The sequence below is a fragment of the Macaca mulatta genome, chromosome 19 (assembly GCF_049350105.2).
Source record: "Macaca mulatta isolate MMU2019108-1 chromosome 19, T2T-MMU8v2.0, whole genome shotgun sequence".
NCBI classification, from domain to species: Eukaryota; Metazoa; Chordata; class Mammalia; order Primates; family Cercopithecidae; genus Macaca; species Macaca mulatta.
Genome location: NC_133424.1, coordinates 47,741,606 through 47,760,714, shown reverse-complemented (window position 1 = coordinate 47,760,714; position 19,109 = coordinate 47,741,606). Strand labels below are relative to the sequence as shown.

At 40.6% G+C, this 19,109-nt stretch overlaps 1 protein-coding gene across 12 annotated transcripts; it reads left to right on the top strand.

The window, feature by feature from the left end:
• Window positions 1-1,013: 1,013 nt before the first annotated feature.
• ZNF260 (zinc finger protein 260) lies at window positions 1,014-18,804 on the top strand. 12 transcript variants are annotated; one of them, XM_077982600.1, is made up of 4 exons: window positions 1,014-1,062; window positions 3,914-4,112; window positions 10,248-10,343; window positions 13,766-18,804. In XM_077982600.1, exon 4 carries the CDS (start codon window positions 14,229-14,231, stop codon window positions 15,465-15,467), a length of 1,239 nt encoding a protein of 412 aa, XP_077838726.1. In that variant the 5' UTR covers window positions 1,014-1,062; window positions 3,914-4,112; window positions 10,248-10,343; window positions 13,766-14,228; the 3' UTR covers window positions 15,468-18,804. The 12 variants fall into 12 exon arrangements, 10 of the variants coding, with proteins under 10 accessions (XP_077838726.1, XP_077838727.1, XP_077838725.1 ...); XM_077982601.1 differs by having other exon boundaries at window positions 10,216-10,343; XM_077982599.1 differs by lacking the exon at window positions 10,248-10,343 and having other exon boundaries at window positions 3,914-4,131; window positions 13,766-13,815; window positions 14,202-18,804.
• Window positions 18,805-19,109: the final 305 nt, after the last annotated feature.

Below are 19,109 nucleotides of genomic sequence, written 5' to 3'. Positions count from 1 at the left end.
ACGCACACACAGTGCTTGACAGTCACACACCCACCACTGGATACAAAGTCACAAGCACCCAACCTCCATATTTCCACACAAGGACAGAGTCACAACTACACAAGTACGAAGCCCCCTATATCTGCGCACAGACGAACATATGGTCACAGAGTCACAATCACACACTAACCGCGGGCACACAATCACAGCTAACCCACACCCTCACACAGCGTTACACAGTCACACATTAACAGTCCTAACCCAGGGACTCACGGGACACCCACAGAGTCCTCCCCACATCCGTACACAAGGTGTCACACAGTCACAATCACACACACCCTGTGCTAGGACATACAGTCACAAAATCACAATTTCACAATCGCCCTTCCTCGGCCCGTTCCGCCTGAACAGACTTAATACTCAGTCTCAACCCCCGCACCGGATTCTAGACGCTTCACCTCCAACCTCCTCGGGATCACGTAGTCTCCCAGCCGACCGGCTCAGAGCCCAGCACCTGGGTCGCTCGCACCTCTCCACGGAGTCGCGGGAGTCGCGAGGGGAAGGACCGAGAGCGCGGCGCCTTCTGGGAAATGTAGTTCAGCGCCACGCCCACGATGGGCAAGATGGCGCTCGGCTTGAGCCTAGCCAAAGTGATTACCCTCATTCCCGAACCGTGTCTGAGAGTCTCCTGGGGGTCCTGGCTTACTATCGCACCGTGGCTCTTACATGAAGTCAGTACAGCGTGTTTAAGCTGATCTCACACGTGTGGCACACACTACCCAGTCCCAGGGATCGAGTAAACTAAGACTCGGCCTTACACCCTGCCCCGGCCAGGGAGACAGTCCCACAAGCTCTAGCGGAGGAAAGAAAGTTCGCGCGAAAAGCAGACTCAAACCGCTGAACCTTCTGGGAAATGTAGTCTACCCTCAAAAGAGTGGCACGGAGGACGGGCCAAGATCTGTAGATTCCGTCCGGTTCTGAGCCTGGGCCTGGCCCAGCCCAGGAGACCTCTGGGAGCGCTGCCCGCCGAAGGAGTGCGCAGGCGCGGACTCTCCGACTCGCCATGGTGGTCTTTGTCTGCCGGTGAGTTGGTTTCGGCTCTGTGGGACTTGGGTTTGTGGACACTGAAACGGGCCAGGGACGCTGGAGGAGAGGATTTGCAGTGCCTGCGACGGGGCTGGGGAGTGTGGAGGGGAGGAATCGCCTTCTGTGATGTGCGGTGATCAGAGCTTGTGTGGCTGGGGGCAGGGGTACAGTAGGAAACGGGTGGGTTCGCGAGTGGGTGACCGAGGGTGTGAGGGAGTATTGAGGGTTACAGAGTTAGTGAGAAACTGGTTCCAAGTTTGTGAGGATGGACAGATGGCTTTGTGAGGTAGTAACCTCTAAGCCTCACTTTTCTCATTTCTAAAATAATAAAGATGCATTTTTTGGAAAATAGGAAAAGGGAAAGGCTAAGGAATTGAGCGGATAAGTACTTTTAAACGTGATTTTTATATAAAAGCAGACCTATTGTGGAGTAGAAAACAAAATCAGCATTACCTTTCCATTTTTTTTTAAAGAGGAAAGATTGCCGAAAAACTTGTTACTGGATGCCTGTACACCCAGTAGGCATTGACTTTTCTTGATACTTTGGAGAAACTTCGGTGCAGTTGCTTAGAGAGACCCTGAACTAAGGAATATCTTTAAGAGTTTCTAAGGAATATCCTCACTAGTTTCCACTAGTGCAGACAGCACAGAATTGGGAAGCTGCTTGTCCTGCCTTTAGTGCAGAGGTCAAGAAACTCCCTAGTTCGTCAATGAGGGCAGCAATCTGACTCCTAATTTAATCAGGGTTTCCCCAGCCTTTTGTAAATATAGGGGAAATTTTTTTCTTCTATATATAAAGATAGAAGTATTCTATCTTAAAGTATCTTGTCACACTTATTCTTAACATATTTTTCAATAAAATAAAAAAGTAACAGTGTTAATAGTTTTGAAATACACAGAAAAAGTAAAAGATACAAAGAAGACAGGACTTAGTTTCTGCTTTTCCTCTAACTATTGGTGTTTCTAAGTTTCTGGCCTTGATCATCTTTTCACCCCTAAGTACTCCTATCAGCAACAACATTACGCTGCCATGGCTTCATCTAATGCAGTGACTAATAAATATCAGTTTCTACTGGAGGCTTGTCCTGAGCTCCTGATCCATATTATCTAATTGCCCAATGTACAGTCCACCTGGAAGTTGCACTGGAACTTCAAGCTCTTTATGTCTGAAGTGTCATACTGATAGCTCCTTCTTCCTGCAGTCTGCCTCCATCTATTTCCCCTCTGTACCCGTTTCAGCAGTTCATAGCACGGGCTAGCCAGGTTCTAAGTCTCTCACATCTTAGAGAAGGCTTCTGAGTAAGTTTTCTCCTTTCATTTGTTATATCCCATTACAAATTGTAAACCAAGGTTTCTCAGCACACATAATCATAAATGCATATGTTTGCTGAATCAGTGAATGAGCATACAGTCAGCCCTCTGTGTCTGTAGGTTCTGCTTCCACGTATTCAACAAACATGAATCATAACTGTTGTTAAGCTTGTGATGGTTGTGTCTGTGCTGTACATGTACAGATTTTTTTTCTTGTCATGATTCCTTGAACAATATAGTACAACAACTACTTACCAGGCATTTATGTTGTATTATGTATGATAAGTAATTTGAAGATAATTTTAAAGTATATGGGAGGATGTGCCTAGGTTATATGTAATAAGTATACTTCCATATACTTTATTTTTATTTTTTTGAGATAGAGTCTCATTCTGTCACCCAGGCTGGAGTGCGGTGGTGCAATTTTGGCTCACTGCAACCTCCGTCTCCTGGGTTCAAGTGATTCTCCTGCCTCAGGCTCCCAAGTAGCTGGGATACAGGTGTGCACCACCATGCCCAGCAATTTTTTAATTTTTAGTAGAGATGGGGTTTCACCATCTTGGCCAGCCTGGTCTCCAACTCCTGACCTCAAGTGGTCCACCTGCCTCAGCCTCCCAAAGTGCTGGGATTATAGGCATGAGCCACCGTGCCTGGCTTTATATTTAAAGTATAAGGGACTTGAGCATCTGCAGATTTTGGTATCCACAGTGATCCTGGAACTAATCCGCTGTGATATCAGGGGAAGACTATTATTATAGGATACTTATTATATTTAACTTCTAGTTAATCTAAGTAAAATATTAGTCCTCTAAATTTTTTAGAGCTCTGACTTATAAATACCATCAGAATAATTTCCTGTATTTTTTCAATATCACTCAAGGTTGGTTACTTCATATTTATGAGAAAAGTGTTATGGGGAAAAATTATATTCAAAAATGTGACTTCAGTCAGGAGCAAGGTCACAAGTGACACCTGCTCGAAGGAACCTGTACAGGTTGTGATTGTGGATCACTCTGGCATCTTTGTCTCTTATAGTTTCTCTGTGTAACCTAAATTCTGAAAATAAAGTCCCTTCTGTTTCTCATTTTTGAAATGTTTAGAGCTTTTTTTTTCTTCCTTCCTTGAGATGGCGTCTCCCACTGTCGCTTAGGCTGGAGTACAGTAGCGTGATCTTGGCTCACTGCAACCTCTGCCTCCTGGCTTCAAGTGATTCTCCTGCCTCAGCCTCCTGAGCAGCTGGGATTACAGGTGCCCACCACCACGCCTGGCTAATTTTTGTGTTTTTAGTAGAGATGGGGTTTCACCATGTTGGCCAGGCAGGTCTTGAACTCCTGACCTCAAGTGATCTGCCCACCTTGGCCTCCCAAAGTGCTGAGATTACAGACGTGAGCTTCCATGCCTGGCCATTGAAATGTGTAGAGCTTTTGAATGGCATAATGGATGCTGGCCTGAGATGCTATGTACAAATACTCTTTTTCTACTTGCTCGCATGTAGGTCAAAGCCAAAGAGTCATCATTACTTTGTTCTTTTTCACAGGCTTGCTTCCTTGTACATCCTCAGGAGCTGCAAAACCTCTTAGAGTTCTAAGGGCTCTGCCTGAATTTTGGGATGCTGCTTTGTTCCCCAACCATAACATCCAAGTCCAGTGTGATTTTTCTTCTCACAAGTTTAAAGTCAACACTTAAAAGAAGAACAGCAACAGATGATTGAGAAAGAAATGTGAAGAAGGTTCTCTGTGAGTAAGCAAGAAGCTGGTAGGTGTGAATGGGATAAAGACTTACTGCAGTTATTCAGTGAGAGTTTGCAGCCTCAGCCTCTGAGTTGTTGTGGGTTTTTGTTGTTGTTGTTTTGAGATTTTTGTACTAGCCTTTGTCTTTTAGAGTGACTGTTGCTGGGAGTTCTTTAGATACCTAAATGACATTTCCAGACCGTCTTCCTGAATCTATGCATCCCTTTTATCAGATTCTAGAGGACTGATTGCTCTTCTAAACTCTGTTCTGGATGCCAGTCACTCTACATCATTCACAGTCTCACGTTTATGATTTTTTACAGCCTCAATTTCACTTTTCTTCCTTTCACTAACATTCTCCATTTTTCACTTTTCCCGTATGCCTAGATGCATTTCCTTAAGCATTCAGTCCTTCATAGATCTGTTAGCTTTCAAAAACTAGCATGTAAGCTCTTTTCTTTAAAATGTAATCTTTCTATGTACAACTATTATGTATCAATAAAAAAAATTTCGAAAACTAGCAAGTAGATTCTTTACATTTTAACTTTCTGTCATTCTTTCTCCTTCCATTGTTATATTCCTCAGAATTGAATTTTACTTCCTTACTCTTGTTTTCCATTGTCTTCCTACCTCCAGCCATCATAGTCCAATGCTGTGTCACCTCCTGCTTTTTAACAATATTGCAGGCTTGGGGATTAGTGCTAACTTCCTATTAGTTCATTTCGCTGTTAATTTTAAAAAGAAATAACAATGGCTGGGCATGGTGGCTCATGCCTGTAATCCCAGTACTTTGAGAGGCTGTGGCAGGCAGATCACGAGGTCAGGAGTTCGAGACCAGCCTGACCAACATGGTGAAACCCCGTCTCTACTAAAAGTACAAAAATTAACCTGGCGTGGTGGCACACGCCTGTAATCCCAGCTACTCAGGAGCCAGAGGCAGGAGAATCACTTGAACCCGGGAGGCGGAGGTTGCAGTGAGCTGGGATCACGCCACTGCACTCCAGCCTGGGCTACAGAGTGAGACTCCATCTCAAAAAAAAAAAAAAAAACTATTATTATCAAAATGTAATATATATACTTCATAGAAAATTAAAACAATTGGGTATGTCTCTTTATTCCTCGCCTTCAATTCCTTGTTTCCCAGAAGCAGCCACTGTTAACGGTGTCTGCTATATGCTTCTAAATGTTTTTATGAGGATACAAAAAGGCTTTCAAGTAGAGCAGTGACATGATTTGACGATGACAAGATTACTGTGGTTGCTGTGTTGAGAATTGTAAAGAGGTGAAAGCTAAAATAGCAAGACTGGTAAGGAAGCTGTTAAATAATCCAGGCAAGACACCTGGCTTAGACCTTGGTGGTCACAGAGAGGCTTGTCCAAAATAGCTGGCAAGCACGAGGTTGTAAAGAGTGTGTAATCTGACAGAAAGATAAATGTTTTTTGAGCAACAAAGAGAATGAGATTGCTATTTGAAGAGATGAGAAGAATTTGAGAGGAGTTGGTTTGGGAGCTGGAGCAAGAGTTTGAATAGGGGTAGGGTAAGTGAGATCACTATTAGACATCCAGGTGGAAATGTTGAGTAGTCAGTTGGATATTTGAATTGGTTGTTGAGGAGAGAGGTCCAGGCTGGTGATTAATATTTGTTAGGCATCTCAGATTCATGATACTTAAAGCAATAAGAAGTGCACTAATCACAGTAAAGCTAAGTGACTGTAATAAACCTCAAAGTGCCAGTTTAAGGAATGTAGGAATTGATTTCTTGGTCACATAACACTCATGTAGTGAATAGTCTGGATTTGCGTGCTAACTTTGGTGCTTATGGTCCCTGAAGGATATGGATTCCTCCCAGGTTCTCTCTTTATTATCTGGTTGTGGTTGGAGCTGGATCAACAATGCATCCTGGTTTCAGCCAGATAGAAGATGGAGGAATTGCTACGCTAGGACAGGAGTTCAGCAAACTTTTTCTGTAAGGGGCCAGATGGTTAATATTTAAGTCTTTGTAGGCTACAGGGTCTCCATTGCAGCTACTCAACTCTAGCATTATACTGTGAAAGTAGTCATGGACAAGACAATGAATAAAGACGGCCATGTTCCAGAAAAACTCTTTTAGTTTGCCAACCTTGTGATGTTTTTGTTTTTGTTTATTTTATTTTATTTATTTATTTATTTTGAGATGGAGTTTCACTCTTGTTGCCCAGGCCAGAGTGCAATGGTGCAATCTCGGCTCACTACGACCTCCACCTCCCAGGTTCAAATGATTCTCCTGCCTTGGCCTCCTGAGTAGCTGGCATTACAGGAACACATCACCACGCCCAGCTAACTTTTTGTATTTCTAGTAGAGACAGGGTTTCACTATGTTGGCCAGGCTGGTCTTGAACTCATGACCTCAGGTGATCCACTTGCCTCGGCCTCCCAAAGTGCTGGGATTATGGGCGTGAGCCACCAACCTGGCGCCAACCCTTGTTTTAACAGGTCACTATTTACATAGAATACAATTAAGAGTTTGCTAGGCGTTAGAGCATTTTGACTTCTATTTCGAAAGCTTTTATTTTTTTATTTTTTTATTTTTTTGAGATGGGTCTCACACTGTCACCTGGACTGGAGTGCAGTGGCGCGATCTCGGCTCACGGCAACCTCTGCCTCCCAGGTTCAAGTGATTCTCCTGCCTCACCCTCCCAAGTAGCTGGGATTACAGGCGCCCACCACCACGCCTAGCTAATTTTTTGTATTTTCAGTAGAGACGGGGTTTCACTGTGTTGGCCAGACTGGTCTCAAACTCCCAACCTTGTGATCTGCCTGCCTCAACCTCCTAAAGTGCTGGGATTACAGGCGTGAGCCATTGCACCTGGCCTTATTTTATTTTTTGAGACAGAGTCTTGCTGTGTCACCCAGGCTAGAGCGCAGTGGTACAATCTTGGCTCACTGCAACCTCTGCCTCCCGGGTTCAAGCGATTCTTTTGCCTCAGCCTCCTGAGTAGCTGGAATTTACAGGTGCCCACCACCATGCCTAGCTAATTTTTATATTTTTAGTAGAGACAGAGTTGCACCATGTTGTCCAGGCTGGTCTCAAACTCCTGACCTCGGGTGATCTGCCTGCCTCATCCTTCCTAAGTGCTGGGATTACAGGCGTGTGCCACTGCACCCGGTCCTGAGAATATTTTTTAAACCATGGGATAAATGTTGAAAGAACCTTTTTTTTTTGTTTTTGTGTTGTTGTTGTTGTTGTTGTTGTTGTTGTTGAGACGGAGTCTCACTTCATCACCCAGGCTGGAGTGCAGTCGCGCTATCTCGGCTCACTGCAAGCTCCGCCTCCCAGGTTCACTCCATTCTGCTGCCTCAGCCTCCGAGTAGCTGGGACTGCAGGCGCGCACCACCACGCCTGGCTAATTTTTTGTATTTTTAGTGGTGACGGAGTTTCACCGTGTTAGCCAGGATGGTCTCGATCCCCTGACCTCGTGATCTGCCCGCCTCGGCCTCCCAAAGTGCTGGGATTACAGGCGTGAGCCACTATGCCCAGTGAAAGAACCATTTTACTTGGCATTCTGATGATGTTTTCTAGTTTAGTTCAGCATTGTCATTTACAGTGTTAAAAATTCAATTCTGATAAGTGTGTGAAGGATGTAGGGTTTTTTGTTTGTTTGTTTGTTTGTTTGCCTCCTGGGTTTACGCCATTCTCCTCCCTCAGCCTCCCGAGTAGCTGGGACTACAGGCGCCTGCCACCTCGCCCGGCTAGTTTTTTGTATTTTTTAGTAGAGACGGGGTTTCACTGTGTTAGCCAGGATGGTCTGGATCTTTTGACCTCGTGATCTGCCCGTCTCGGCCTCCCAAAGTGCTGGGATTATAGGCTTGAGCCAGCGCGCCTGGCCAGATGTAGGGTTTTAATTACAAAGGAGATGTAATTTTGAATTTTCTTTTGGATTGTTTGGAATGTAAGTAGCATAAGTCCTGATCTGTTATGCATCATACCAATTTTCATGAATTTTTTAAAAGTAATTGGAAAACTTAAAATAAATAATACCACTATCTAATCAAAGTTAAGTAAAATTCACATACTAAGCCATCTATGCCTTGGGCTTTAAGGAGCAAGAGCTCTATTTTTCCCTTCTTCTTTCTTTTTTTTGAGACAAGGTCTTGCTGGGTCTCCCAGGCTGGAGTGCAGTGGCATGATCACAGCTCACTGCAGCCTTGAGCTCCTAACTCAAGTAATCCTCCCACCTCAACCTTCTGAGCAGCTGGGACTACAGGCGCCTGCCACTGTGCCCACCTAATTTTTAAATTGTTTGTAGAGACAGGGTCTCACGATTTTGGCCAGGCTGGTCTTTTTTTCTTTTTTTTTTTTTTTTTTTTTTTGAGACAGTCTTGCTCTGTCACCCAAGCTGGGGTGCAGTGGGGCGATCTCGGCTCACTGCAAGCTTTGCCTCCCGGGTTTGAGTAATTCTTCTGCCTCAGCCTCCCAAGTAGCTGGGACTACAGGTGCCCGCCACCACGCCTGGCTAATTTTTTTTTTTTTTTTTTTTTTTTTTTTTGTATTTTTAGTACACACTGGGTTTCACCACATTAGCCAGAATGGTCTTGATCTCCTGACCTCATGATCCGCCTGCCTTGTCCTCCTAAAGTGCTGGGATTACAGGGGTGAGCCACCGTGCCCGGCTGCCCAGGCTGGTCTTGAACGGCTGGGCTCAAATGATCCACCTGCCTCGGCCTCCTAAAGTTCTGGGATTACAGGTGTGAGCCACCACACCCAGCCCTATTTTGTTCTATGTTTATTTTTCTGTTTAGGTTTTCTGTCTTTTCTGGTTTCAGTTTGCATAGGTTATACTTGCTAAGTGTTCTATTTGTATGGGGTTTAACAAAATAGTCTGTACTATCCTTATTTTCTATCTATAGTTATTTCCAAATATCTTTTTCTTTTTTGCTCTTCTTTTAAGTTTTCCCCTAAGAATCCACTCATGAATTTATTATTTTTCTTTTTCTGTTTGTAATACATTAATTTCTTTCTCTTATATTTACTAATTTTCTGTTTTTCTTTTTCTTTTTCTTTTCTTTTTTTTTTTTTTTTTTTTGAGACAGAGTCTCACTCTGTTGCCCAGGCTGGAGTGCAGTGACACAATTGGCTCACTGCAACTTCCTCTTCCAGGGTTCAAGCAATTCTCTGGCCTCAGCCTCCCGAGTAGGTGGGATTACAGGCGCGCACCACCACACCCGGCTAATTTGGTATTTTTAGTAGAGATGGGGTTTCACCATGTTGGCCAGGCTGGTCTCAAACTCCTAACCTCAAGTGATCTGCCCACCTCGGCCTCCCAAAGTGCTGGGATTACAGACATGAGCCACCGCGCCCGGTGTGTTTTTCTTATATTTTCTTTTTCTTATGTTAATTACTTTGAGTGCTTATTTTACTACTTTTTAAAACATAATGTAAGCATTTATGCTAAAACTTCATTCTCCAAGCATTTTTTAAAAATATGTTTTATAGGTTCTGTCATACTTTGTTTTCATGAATAATATTTCTAAATATTCTGCAATTTATTTTAATTTTCTCTGGCTAAGGGTTTGTTCAAACCAGTAGATTTTGAAATTTACAAGTGAAAGGTTTTGTTTTTGTTCTGCCATTTCTATGTGTTGTGTTTTGTTTTTGTTTTTTTGGTCAGAGTATTTTGTCCATCCTTTACTACTTTGTGGAATAATACTATATGGGCTGATTTTAAGAATGTTCTTTGGGCATTTAAAAAGGTGGTTTATAATCTATTTTCAAGATATAGGATAAACTGATTAATAAAATATTTTATAAATGTATATACATTTTTCTTTTCATATATATTGTATTTTATGGATTTGAATTCAGAGGTTGAGAGTGGTTGTTTTCTCAGTTACTAACGGGGTTCTGAAATGGTTACCCCCAGTATGTTATACCCATACTTCCCCTTCTGACTTCTGATACTAGGAAGATCACTGCTTTTTTATTAAAGCATTTGTAAGTATTTACATAACTGTAACATTGTAAGCATTGTTGACTGGTAAACCAAATGATTTGCTCTGATTTTGTTTGGTTTCTTGTATAACCTTTTGATTTTCTTTGAGTTAATATTTGCCTCTTTGTTTTGTTTGCTTAGTTTTCCATTTTTGTGTTTTGGTTCTTCCCAAGCTTTCAAACAGAACTGTAAAACCTAGAACTCTAGGTTGGAAACAACTTATGGTCAGGATTATCCATTGTCTTGCAATCTGATGCCTTTTTGATGTGGTATGTCTTTTTCTTTTATTTCCTTTTATATGATAAATACTGTTTTGGAACATTTAGGATTTTTTTTTTTTTTTTTTTTAAAGACAAGGTCTCACTCTTGCCCAAGCTGGAGTTCAGTAGCATAATAATAGCTCACTCCCCTGGGCTCAAGCCATCCTACCATCTCAGCCTCCCCAAGTAGAAGGGAGTACAGGTATATGCCACCACACCCAGATAATCTTTTTCATTTTTAGTAGAGACAATATCACACTGTGTTGCACAGGCTGGTCTCAAAGTAGGATCCTCTTTTTATCCCTAGCTGAAATTTCGTATTGATGTGCTTTTGCTGGGATCTTTTTAAATGGAATGTTCTTTGTACTCAATGGGCCTGTTAAGTATGTAGACTCATGATTTGTAATTCTGGGAAGTGTTCTTTATTAGTTCTTTGAAAATGTCCTGTACTAATTTTTCCTCATACTTTCTTTGGAGCTCCTTTAGTAGATGTTGAACCTTCTAGATTCTTCCACTAACCCACTAATGTTCCAGTCATTATACTCTTTTTTTCTCCCTTCTTCCATTCTTCCTTGTTTTATTCTAGGAGATTTTCTAGACTTTCTTACCCCAACATATTGAATTTTTAAGATCAATTTCATATTGTTTATTTCTAAAAACACCTCTTTATAGAATACTGTTGATATTTCATTGTAGTGATAATAGTAATCTCCTAACTTTCCATGATATTAATTGTAGTGTTACATGAGTGAGTTTTTCTGCTCTTTGCCTTGTATTTTGTTTGATCTGGCTTTGATGTTAGGGCTTTCATCAAATGTTTTCTGATCTTTAGCTCTACATTAATTTGTATACATAAGCGGGGCTTGTAAAATGGTGGTTTTCACTGTGCATCAATCAGTAATATAGATATGTTTCTTTAGATGATTCTAAATGTTAATATCTGTAGGTGTTCTCATGGTCCTCTCATTTTTTCAGAAAATAATTCTTCCGGGCCGGGTGCAGTGGCTCATGCCTGTATTCCCAGCACTTTGGGAGGCCAAGGTGGGCAGATCACAAGATCAGGAGTTCGAGACCAGCCTGGCCAACATGGCGAAACCCTATCTCTAACTAAAAATACAAAAATTAGCTGGGCGAGGTGGCAGGTGCCTGTAATCCCAGCTACTCGGGAGGCTGATGCAGGAGAATCCCTTCAACCCGGGAGGCAGAGGTTGCAGTGAGCCAAGCAGCACTCCACTGCACTTCAGCCTGGGCAACAGAGCGAGACTCCGTCTCAAAAAAAAAAAAAAAAAGGAAGAAGAAAAGAAAATAATTCTTCCATCATCTGACACCTAGCAACCACCAGCATTCTCGAAATCTAACAGTAGAGGAGCCTCTGTTACATGTATAAACTTTTACTCATTCTTCTCTTCTTACTATGATGCTCTCATTACTTTGCTGGTTGTCACTCAATTTGGAGCCTCTTGGTTTTGTCTGGATGATAAACTTCACATTTCTGTCCAGCTAGGAGAGTTCAGGGCATTAGCTGGTCCTTTCACAGTCATTTTGTAAGCCCTGCCTTCCATTCTTGCCCAGTCTCTCCACTGATAGAGCCTATCTGTCAATATCTGTGTTACGGACCTGTGAAGCTGGCACCCACATCTGCTGGCTTTTCTTTAAACCACTCAGTTCTGCTGTTAATTTACAGTTCTCTATTTGCTTTCTTTCCAAAATTTACTAATACTTTTTTTTTTTTTAGAGACAAGGTCATGCTCTGTCACCTAGGCTGGATTGCAATGGCATGATGATAGCATACTGCAGCCTCGAAGTCCTGGGCTCAAGCTATCCTCCTACTTCAGCCTCCCAAGTAACTAAGACTTCAGGTGTATGCTGCTGCACCTCCCTAATTTTTTTAATTTTTGTAGAGATAAAGCCTTGCTGTGCTGCTTAGGCTGATCTCAAACTCCTGGCCTCAAGCAGTCCTCCAGCCTTGGCATCCCAAAGTGCTGGGATTACAGGAATGAGCCACTATCCCTAGTCCTCCTAATACTTTTTGTCCACTGATATCTTCTTAACTTTTTGGTTCTTAAAAGTGTGTGTCCCCTTTCACCCTTTACTGTCATTTTAATGGTGTTTTGGGAAGACATAGAAATAAATACCGTATTTAAAATTTTCTGTTCATTTTATTTTTGTCCTGTCTTCCTATGCTCTCCCAGTCTTTTAAGTATTTGTCCTTTCATCCTGTTTCTCACCTATTCTTTATGTTTTAAAGACCAAGTCGGCTGGGCACAGTGGCTCACACCTGTAATCCTAGCAGTTTGGGAGGCCAAGGCAGGCAGATCACGAGGTCAGGAGATTGAGACCATCCTGGCTAATACTGTGAAACCCCATCTCTACTAAAAATACAAAAAATTAGCCGGGCGTGGTGGCGGGCACCTGTAGTCCCAGCTACTCGGGAGGCTGAGGCAGGAGAATGGCTTGAACCCAAGAGGTGGAACTTGCAGTGAGCCGTGATCACGCCACTGCACTCCAGCCTGGGCGACAGAGCAACACTCCGCCTCAAAAAAATAAAATAAAAGACTGAGTCCTGCTCTGTCACCCAGACACTGGCACGATCATAGCTCACTGCAGCCTTGAAATCCTGGGCTTAAGCCATCTGCCCACCTCAACCTCCTCAGTAGCTAGGACTACAGGCACCATACCTGGCTAGTTTTTAAATTTTTTATAGAGACGGGAGTCTCACTATGTTACGCAGGCTGCTCTCAAACTCCTGGCCTCAAGCAATTTTCCTGCCTCACCCTTTCAAAATGCTGGGATTATAGGTATGAACCATCATACTTCGCCTTATTTTCTCTGATTTTACTGATTTATGAAGCGTGCTGGGTTACATTTAAAAGCAGTTAAAATTACACATACCTGGGAATGTTATTTGTATTTGAACTTTATTTTATAATGAGACTAGGCTTGGATAAAGAATCTATTTTACAGCCATGCGCAGTGGCTCATGCCTGTAATCCCAGCACTTTGGGAGGCTGAGGCGGGCGGATCACCTGAAGTCAGGAGTTCCAGACCGGCCTGGCCAACATGGAGAAACCTCGTCTCTACTAAAAATACAAAAATTAGCCAGGCGTGGTGGCGGGCTCCTGTAATCCCAGCTACTCCGGAGGCTGAGGCATGAGGATCGCTTGACCCCAGAGGGCAGAGGTTGCCGTGAGCCAAAGTCACGCCATTGCCCTCCAGCGTGGGCAACAAGAGCAAAATTCCATCTCAATAAAAAAATCTGTTTTACAATAACACATTTCTGAAATCAGATTAATACTGGGAAACTTCAAAGGTGTTAGTGATGTTACGTTGATGATAATGATAACCTAATTTATTGGATATTTATTATGTGCCAGGCACTATATATTTTATTAACTCTTTTTCAATGATGATTTTTTTGTACTTCCTTTTAGAAGAAGCCTGGGAAGTTTATAAACAGATAAAGACGCAACATGAAAGACTTGTAAATTAAGTCTCATCTTTCTCTGTGAAAATACAGACTGAGGGAAAATTTAGGAAACAAAGTATTTCTTCTGAACACAGTCATTGATTCTTCAAGACTACCCTTCTGTGTATGGGACTCAGTTTAAAACAGTTTGAAACATAATTTATAAATAATTTTTACCTAAATATGAGAGAAGCTGTATAAGAACCATTAAGAATATAAAGAGAATGCTACATTTTATCCCTTTTTGTAATCATCTCATCTCAGGGTAATCAGTGTGAGAGAAGTCTTCCATCATAAATTTAACTTCATTAGATACCCAAGAATTAGTATTGAAAATACACCCTACGAATTTAGTGAATGTGGGAAAGCGTTCATCATTATTACATCTTATTTGATACTAGGGAAATCTCCTGATTACATTCACATGCATGATAGGCATGTTGGAAAGTCTTCAGCATGAATCAAATCTCCTTCAGCATGATCAAATTCATACTGGAGAGGAACCTTATGAATGTAATGAATGTAGAAAAACCTTTAGCCTGAAGCAAAACCTCCTAGAGCATAAGAACATGCATACTGGAGAGAAATCTCATGAATGCACTGAATGTGGGAAAGTGTGCTCTCGAGTCTCATCCCTTACTCTACACCTTAGAAGTCACACAGGAAAGAAGGCATATAAATGTAATAAATGTGGAAAAGCCTTCGGCCAGAAAGAAAACTTCCTTTCTCATCAGAAATATCACACCGGAGAGAAACCTTATGAATGTGAAAAAGTTTCTATTCAGATGCCAACCGTCATCAGACACCAGAAAAATCATACAGGAACCAAACCCTATGCATGTAAGGAATGTGGCAAAGCCTTTAACGGCAAAGCGTATCTCACTGAGCATGAGAAAATTCATACTGGAGAAAAACCATTTGAATGTAATCAGTGTGGAAGAGCCTTCACCCAGAAGCAATACCTCGTTAAACATCAGAACATCCATACTGGAAAGAAGCCCTTTAAATGTAGTGAGTGTGGAAAAGCTTTTAGCCAGAAGGAAAACCTCATTATACATCAGAGAATCCACACTGGAGAGAAACCTTATGAATGTAAAGGGTGTGGGAAAGCTTTCATTCAGAAGTCAAGCCTCATTAGACACCAGAGAAGTCACACAGGAGAGAAACCTTATACATGTAAGGAATGTGGGAAAGCCTTCAGTGGCAAATCAAATCTCACTGAGCATGAGAAAATTCATATTGGAGAGAAACCCTACAAATGCAATGAATGTGGAACAATCTTCAGGCAGAAGCAATACCTCATTAAACATCACAATATTCATACAGGAGAGAAACCCTATGAATGTAATAAATGTGGAAAAGCCTTCTCTCGAATCACATCACTTATTGTACACGTGAGAATTCATACAGGTGATAAGCCTTATGAGTGTAAGGTCTGTGGGAAAGCCTTCTGTCAAAGCTCATCTCTTACTGTGCATATGAGAAGCCATACAGGTGAGAAACCCTATGGTTGTAATGAATGTGGGAAAGCCTTTTCTCAGTTCTCAACCCTTGCTCTGCACATGAGAATCCATACTGGTGAAAAACCTTATCAATGTAGTGAATGTGGGAAAGCTTTCAGCCAAAAGTCACATCACATTAGACACCAGAGAATTCATACTCATTAAAGTTCTCTATGAATGCCTTGGATTTAGCAAAACATTCAGCAGATTTTACACTTAGTAGTGTGTTGGAAAATTCATTTTACATTAAAGTGACATGAATATGGGAAGTCCTTCAGCAGCAATTCAAAACTTAAATACTGTGATGTTTAATAAGTATTATAGTATAAAGAAAACCCATACCCCCAAAACTCCCACAACAAGCATTATCGATGCTGTACTTCTAGGAGTATTCTCATTAAAGTTAGGATCTAGTCATGGACACTACTTAATGTGTTCCTGGAAGGCCTACCAGATGCATTAAGAAATAGATAGGAGACGTATAAGGTTTTGAAATTAAGAGACAAAATTATCATTTTTGTGATATGTTTTGCTACGTATATGACTTGTAAAACTAGAATCATCAAAATTATGTGTTGTTGAAGCAGTCAAACTGAGACTGAGACAGAATATTGAATTCAGAAATATATGCATGAATATATGGGGAATTGGTAATTGATAGAGGCGGTATCCCAAATTGGTGGGGAAATCATGGATTATTTAAAAAGTAATTGACTCTTCATATGGAAAAATAATAGATCTCGCCCATCATCATACGTTAAAATATTTTTCTTATGAATTCTAAAAGTGCTGAAGACTAAAATGCAAAAAGCAATACTTAATAATATAACAGTTTTATAAGAAAATATTTTTAAAACCTTAGGGCAGGAAAGAATTTCTAAAACATTCCAGAATACCTGGTAGTTCCACTCTTGAGTATGGTAGTCCCCTATTTTCTGCAAGGGATGGACTCTAAGAACCCCAGTGGATACCTGAAACCCAGATAGGACCAAACTCTATGTCTATGTTTTTTTATTATATATACATACCTATGATAAAATTTAGTTTACACATTAGACACAGCAAGAGATTTAAAACCGTAATAAATATAATGGAACAATTATAACAATATGCTGTAATCATAAAAGTTATGTGAATATGATCTTTCTCAGAATACCTTATTGTACTATTCTCAACTGTTTATGAACTGTGGTGACCACAGGTAACTGAAACCATGGAAAGCAAAGCTGTGGAGAAGGGGGAACTACTATATATATGCATATACCCAAGAAACACATGAACACAGGGAGTCACATACTGGTCTGTAGCTGTATAATTCATTGCATCATGAGTTATAATAGCCAGAAATTGGGAAACAAATGCCTGTCTCTTGTGAAATAGATGAATAAAATGTGACATAGTAACATAGTAGAATACTCTCTAGCAGTTAAGTGACAAATTAAGTCTATATATTAACAGAAAGATTAAAAAAAAACATTCAAGTGAAGAAAAATGATGAACATACTGTAATGATGCTTCTGTGAATTTGAATAAAATCAACACTAACCAGCCCTAGTACTAAGCATGGTTATAGATAAATTATGTAAAACTAAAGAATGGATTGAAAGGATATGTATGTACTCAATTCCCAAAAGTGGAGTGGTTACCTCTAGGAAGAAAGGAGGTGGAAGGGAAATGTTACCAAGCATGGTAGTTAAAGGATACTTCAATTTTGTATCTATTTCTTATTAAAAAGACATAAACATTCTAAGTAAACTAACAAAATGTTAATTCTGGGTGGTGGTAATATTTGTGTTCATTCTATCATTCGTGCTATTTATTTCCTTAAACTTCTGAAAATTAAAAAGTCCAGAGAGGAGTGAGGAAGCTATACATGAAACATTATAATGGACTTACATTCCTAGTGAGATACTAATATTCTATAGAAGATATTTCTAAAATCATATGAAATAATTTTTAATTGGGGTGGCAACTTAAATGCAATTAAACTAGTGTCACAAGAGTAATCTTTACATAATCTGTATGTAGTTCTAATCTGTATATAGTCTTGGAGGTTATGATTTGCCACAGGTTGATCACATACATTTAAGGATCATATTATTAAATAATATATGCACAGACATGGAGAGAATTAGTTTTTACCAAAACATTTATCAGAAATTTTAATACTCTGCATAACCAGTATTAGCATTATAAATTAGCCACTTTTAAAATGAGAAAACTGTGTCACTCTTAAACTTTTTTTTATAAGCCATTGAGTAAAACATTAACTTGTGGATTTCAGCTTCACTTTTAACTTGCAGACTAAATTTCTTTCACAGTTAGTCAGACACACCCAAGTCAATCCCAACCCCCTTGTTACCCTGGGAAGACAGTGCTGAAAAAAGAGATCTTCCACCTACACAGTGTTATCTTATTTGAAGCAAATCTTTTTGAGAATTTCTGTTTACTTGATTTCCTTCCACAATAAATTGACAGAGAAAACTACTAATGAATTTTTTTTTTTTTTTTTTTTTTGAGACGGAGTTTTGTTCTTGTTGCCCAGGCTGCAGTGCAATGGCACAGTCTCGGCTCACTGCAACCTCCGCCTCCCAGGTTCAAGTGGTTATCCTGCCTCAGCCTCTTGAGTAGCTGGGATTACAGGTATGTGCCACCACACCCGGCTAATTTTGTATTTTCAGTAGAGATGGAATTTCACCATGTTGGCCAGGCTGGTCTTGAATTCCCAACTTGAGGTAATCCACCTGCTTCAGCTTCCCAGAGAGCTGGGATTACAGGCATGAGCCACCACACCCGGCTAATTTTGTATTTTTAGTAGAGACGGTGTTTCTCTAATGTTGGTCAGGCTGGTCTTGAACTCCTGACCTCAGGTGATCTGCCCACCTCAGCCTCCCAAAGCACTGGGATTACAGGCATGAGCCACCATGCCTGGCCTGATATTTTTGAATGATTATGAAAATGAGTATACAGCATTTAAACCTTAGAGTGATTTTAAATATATCAATTTCTTTTAAACTCAATATAATGTTAATATTACTATAGCACTTATTAGCGTTTCTGGAGGTTGGTCTTGAGATAAGATTAAAAATGACAGTTGTTGATTTTCTGAGGTAATATACCCAAAGAAAATATTTGTATGTCTACATGAATCTAAACTATTCTGTCTTCTTCCGTTCTTCATTTTGCTTTAGTTAAATAATCTTTCATATTTTGTAAGTGTTTTGCCCATGTGCTTGTGTAGCCTTGAAGTCACCAGAATAACTAGGACTCAAATTCAGACCAAACCAGGAGGACTATCTTTTTGTGCCTTGAGTTAGCTATGGTCCTGGACCCAGCAAAAAGAATGATTTTGATGGTCAGAGTAAGATGAGCAATTGCAATATAATATTCTCTAATATTGTATACTGTAAATTTATTCATCTGCCCCCTTGTTTACTCACAGTTTGCTTATTTGCCACCATAAGAAATGCTACAATAAAAATTCGTGTAATCACCCCTTCAATTTCAGTTGTTTTTATTTCTGTGGGTCAGATTATAGGGAAGGGATTGGTAGATCAAGGGATGGATGCTATTTTAAAATTTTTAATAGATGTTGTCAGAATCAGGTCCAAAAGAACAACATATCCTCTGGCCCTGCAATAGATCCTATGATGCTACTTAATTGTATGCTTCTTTGATGAGTATAAACCTCACTTGCTCCCAGATTTGCTTCTTTGAGAGTTTTCATATTGTTAGCTCATTTTTCTATAGGATTATTTATCTTTTTGCCTCCCTTTTTCTTTTCTTGAGTTAAGGTCTGGCTGTATC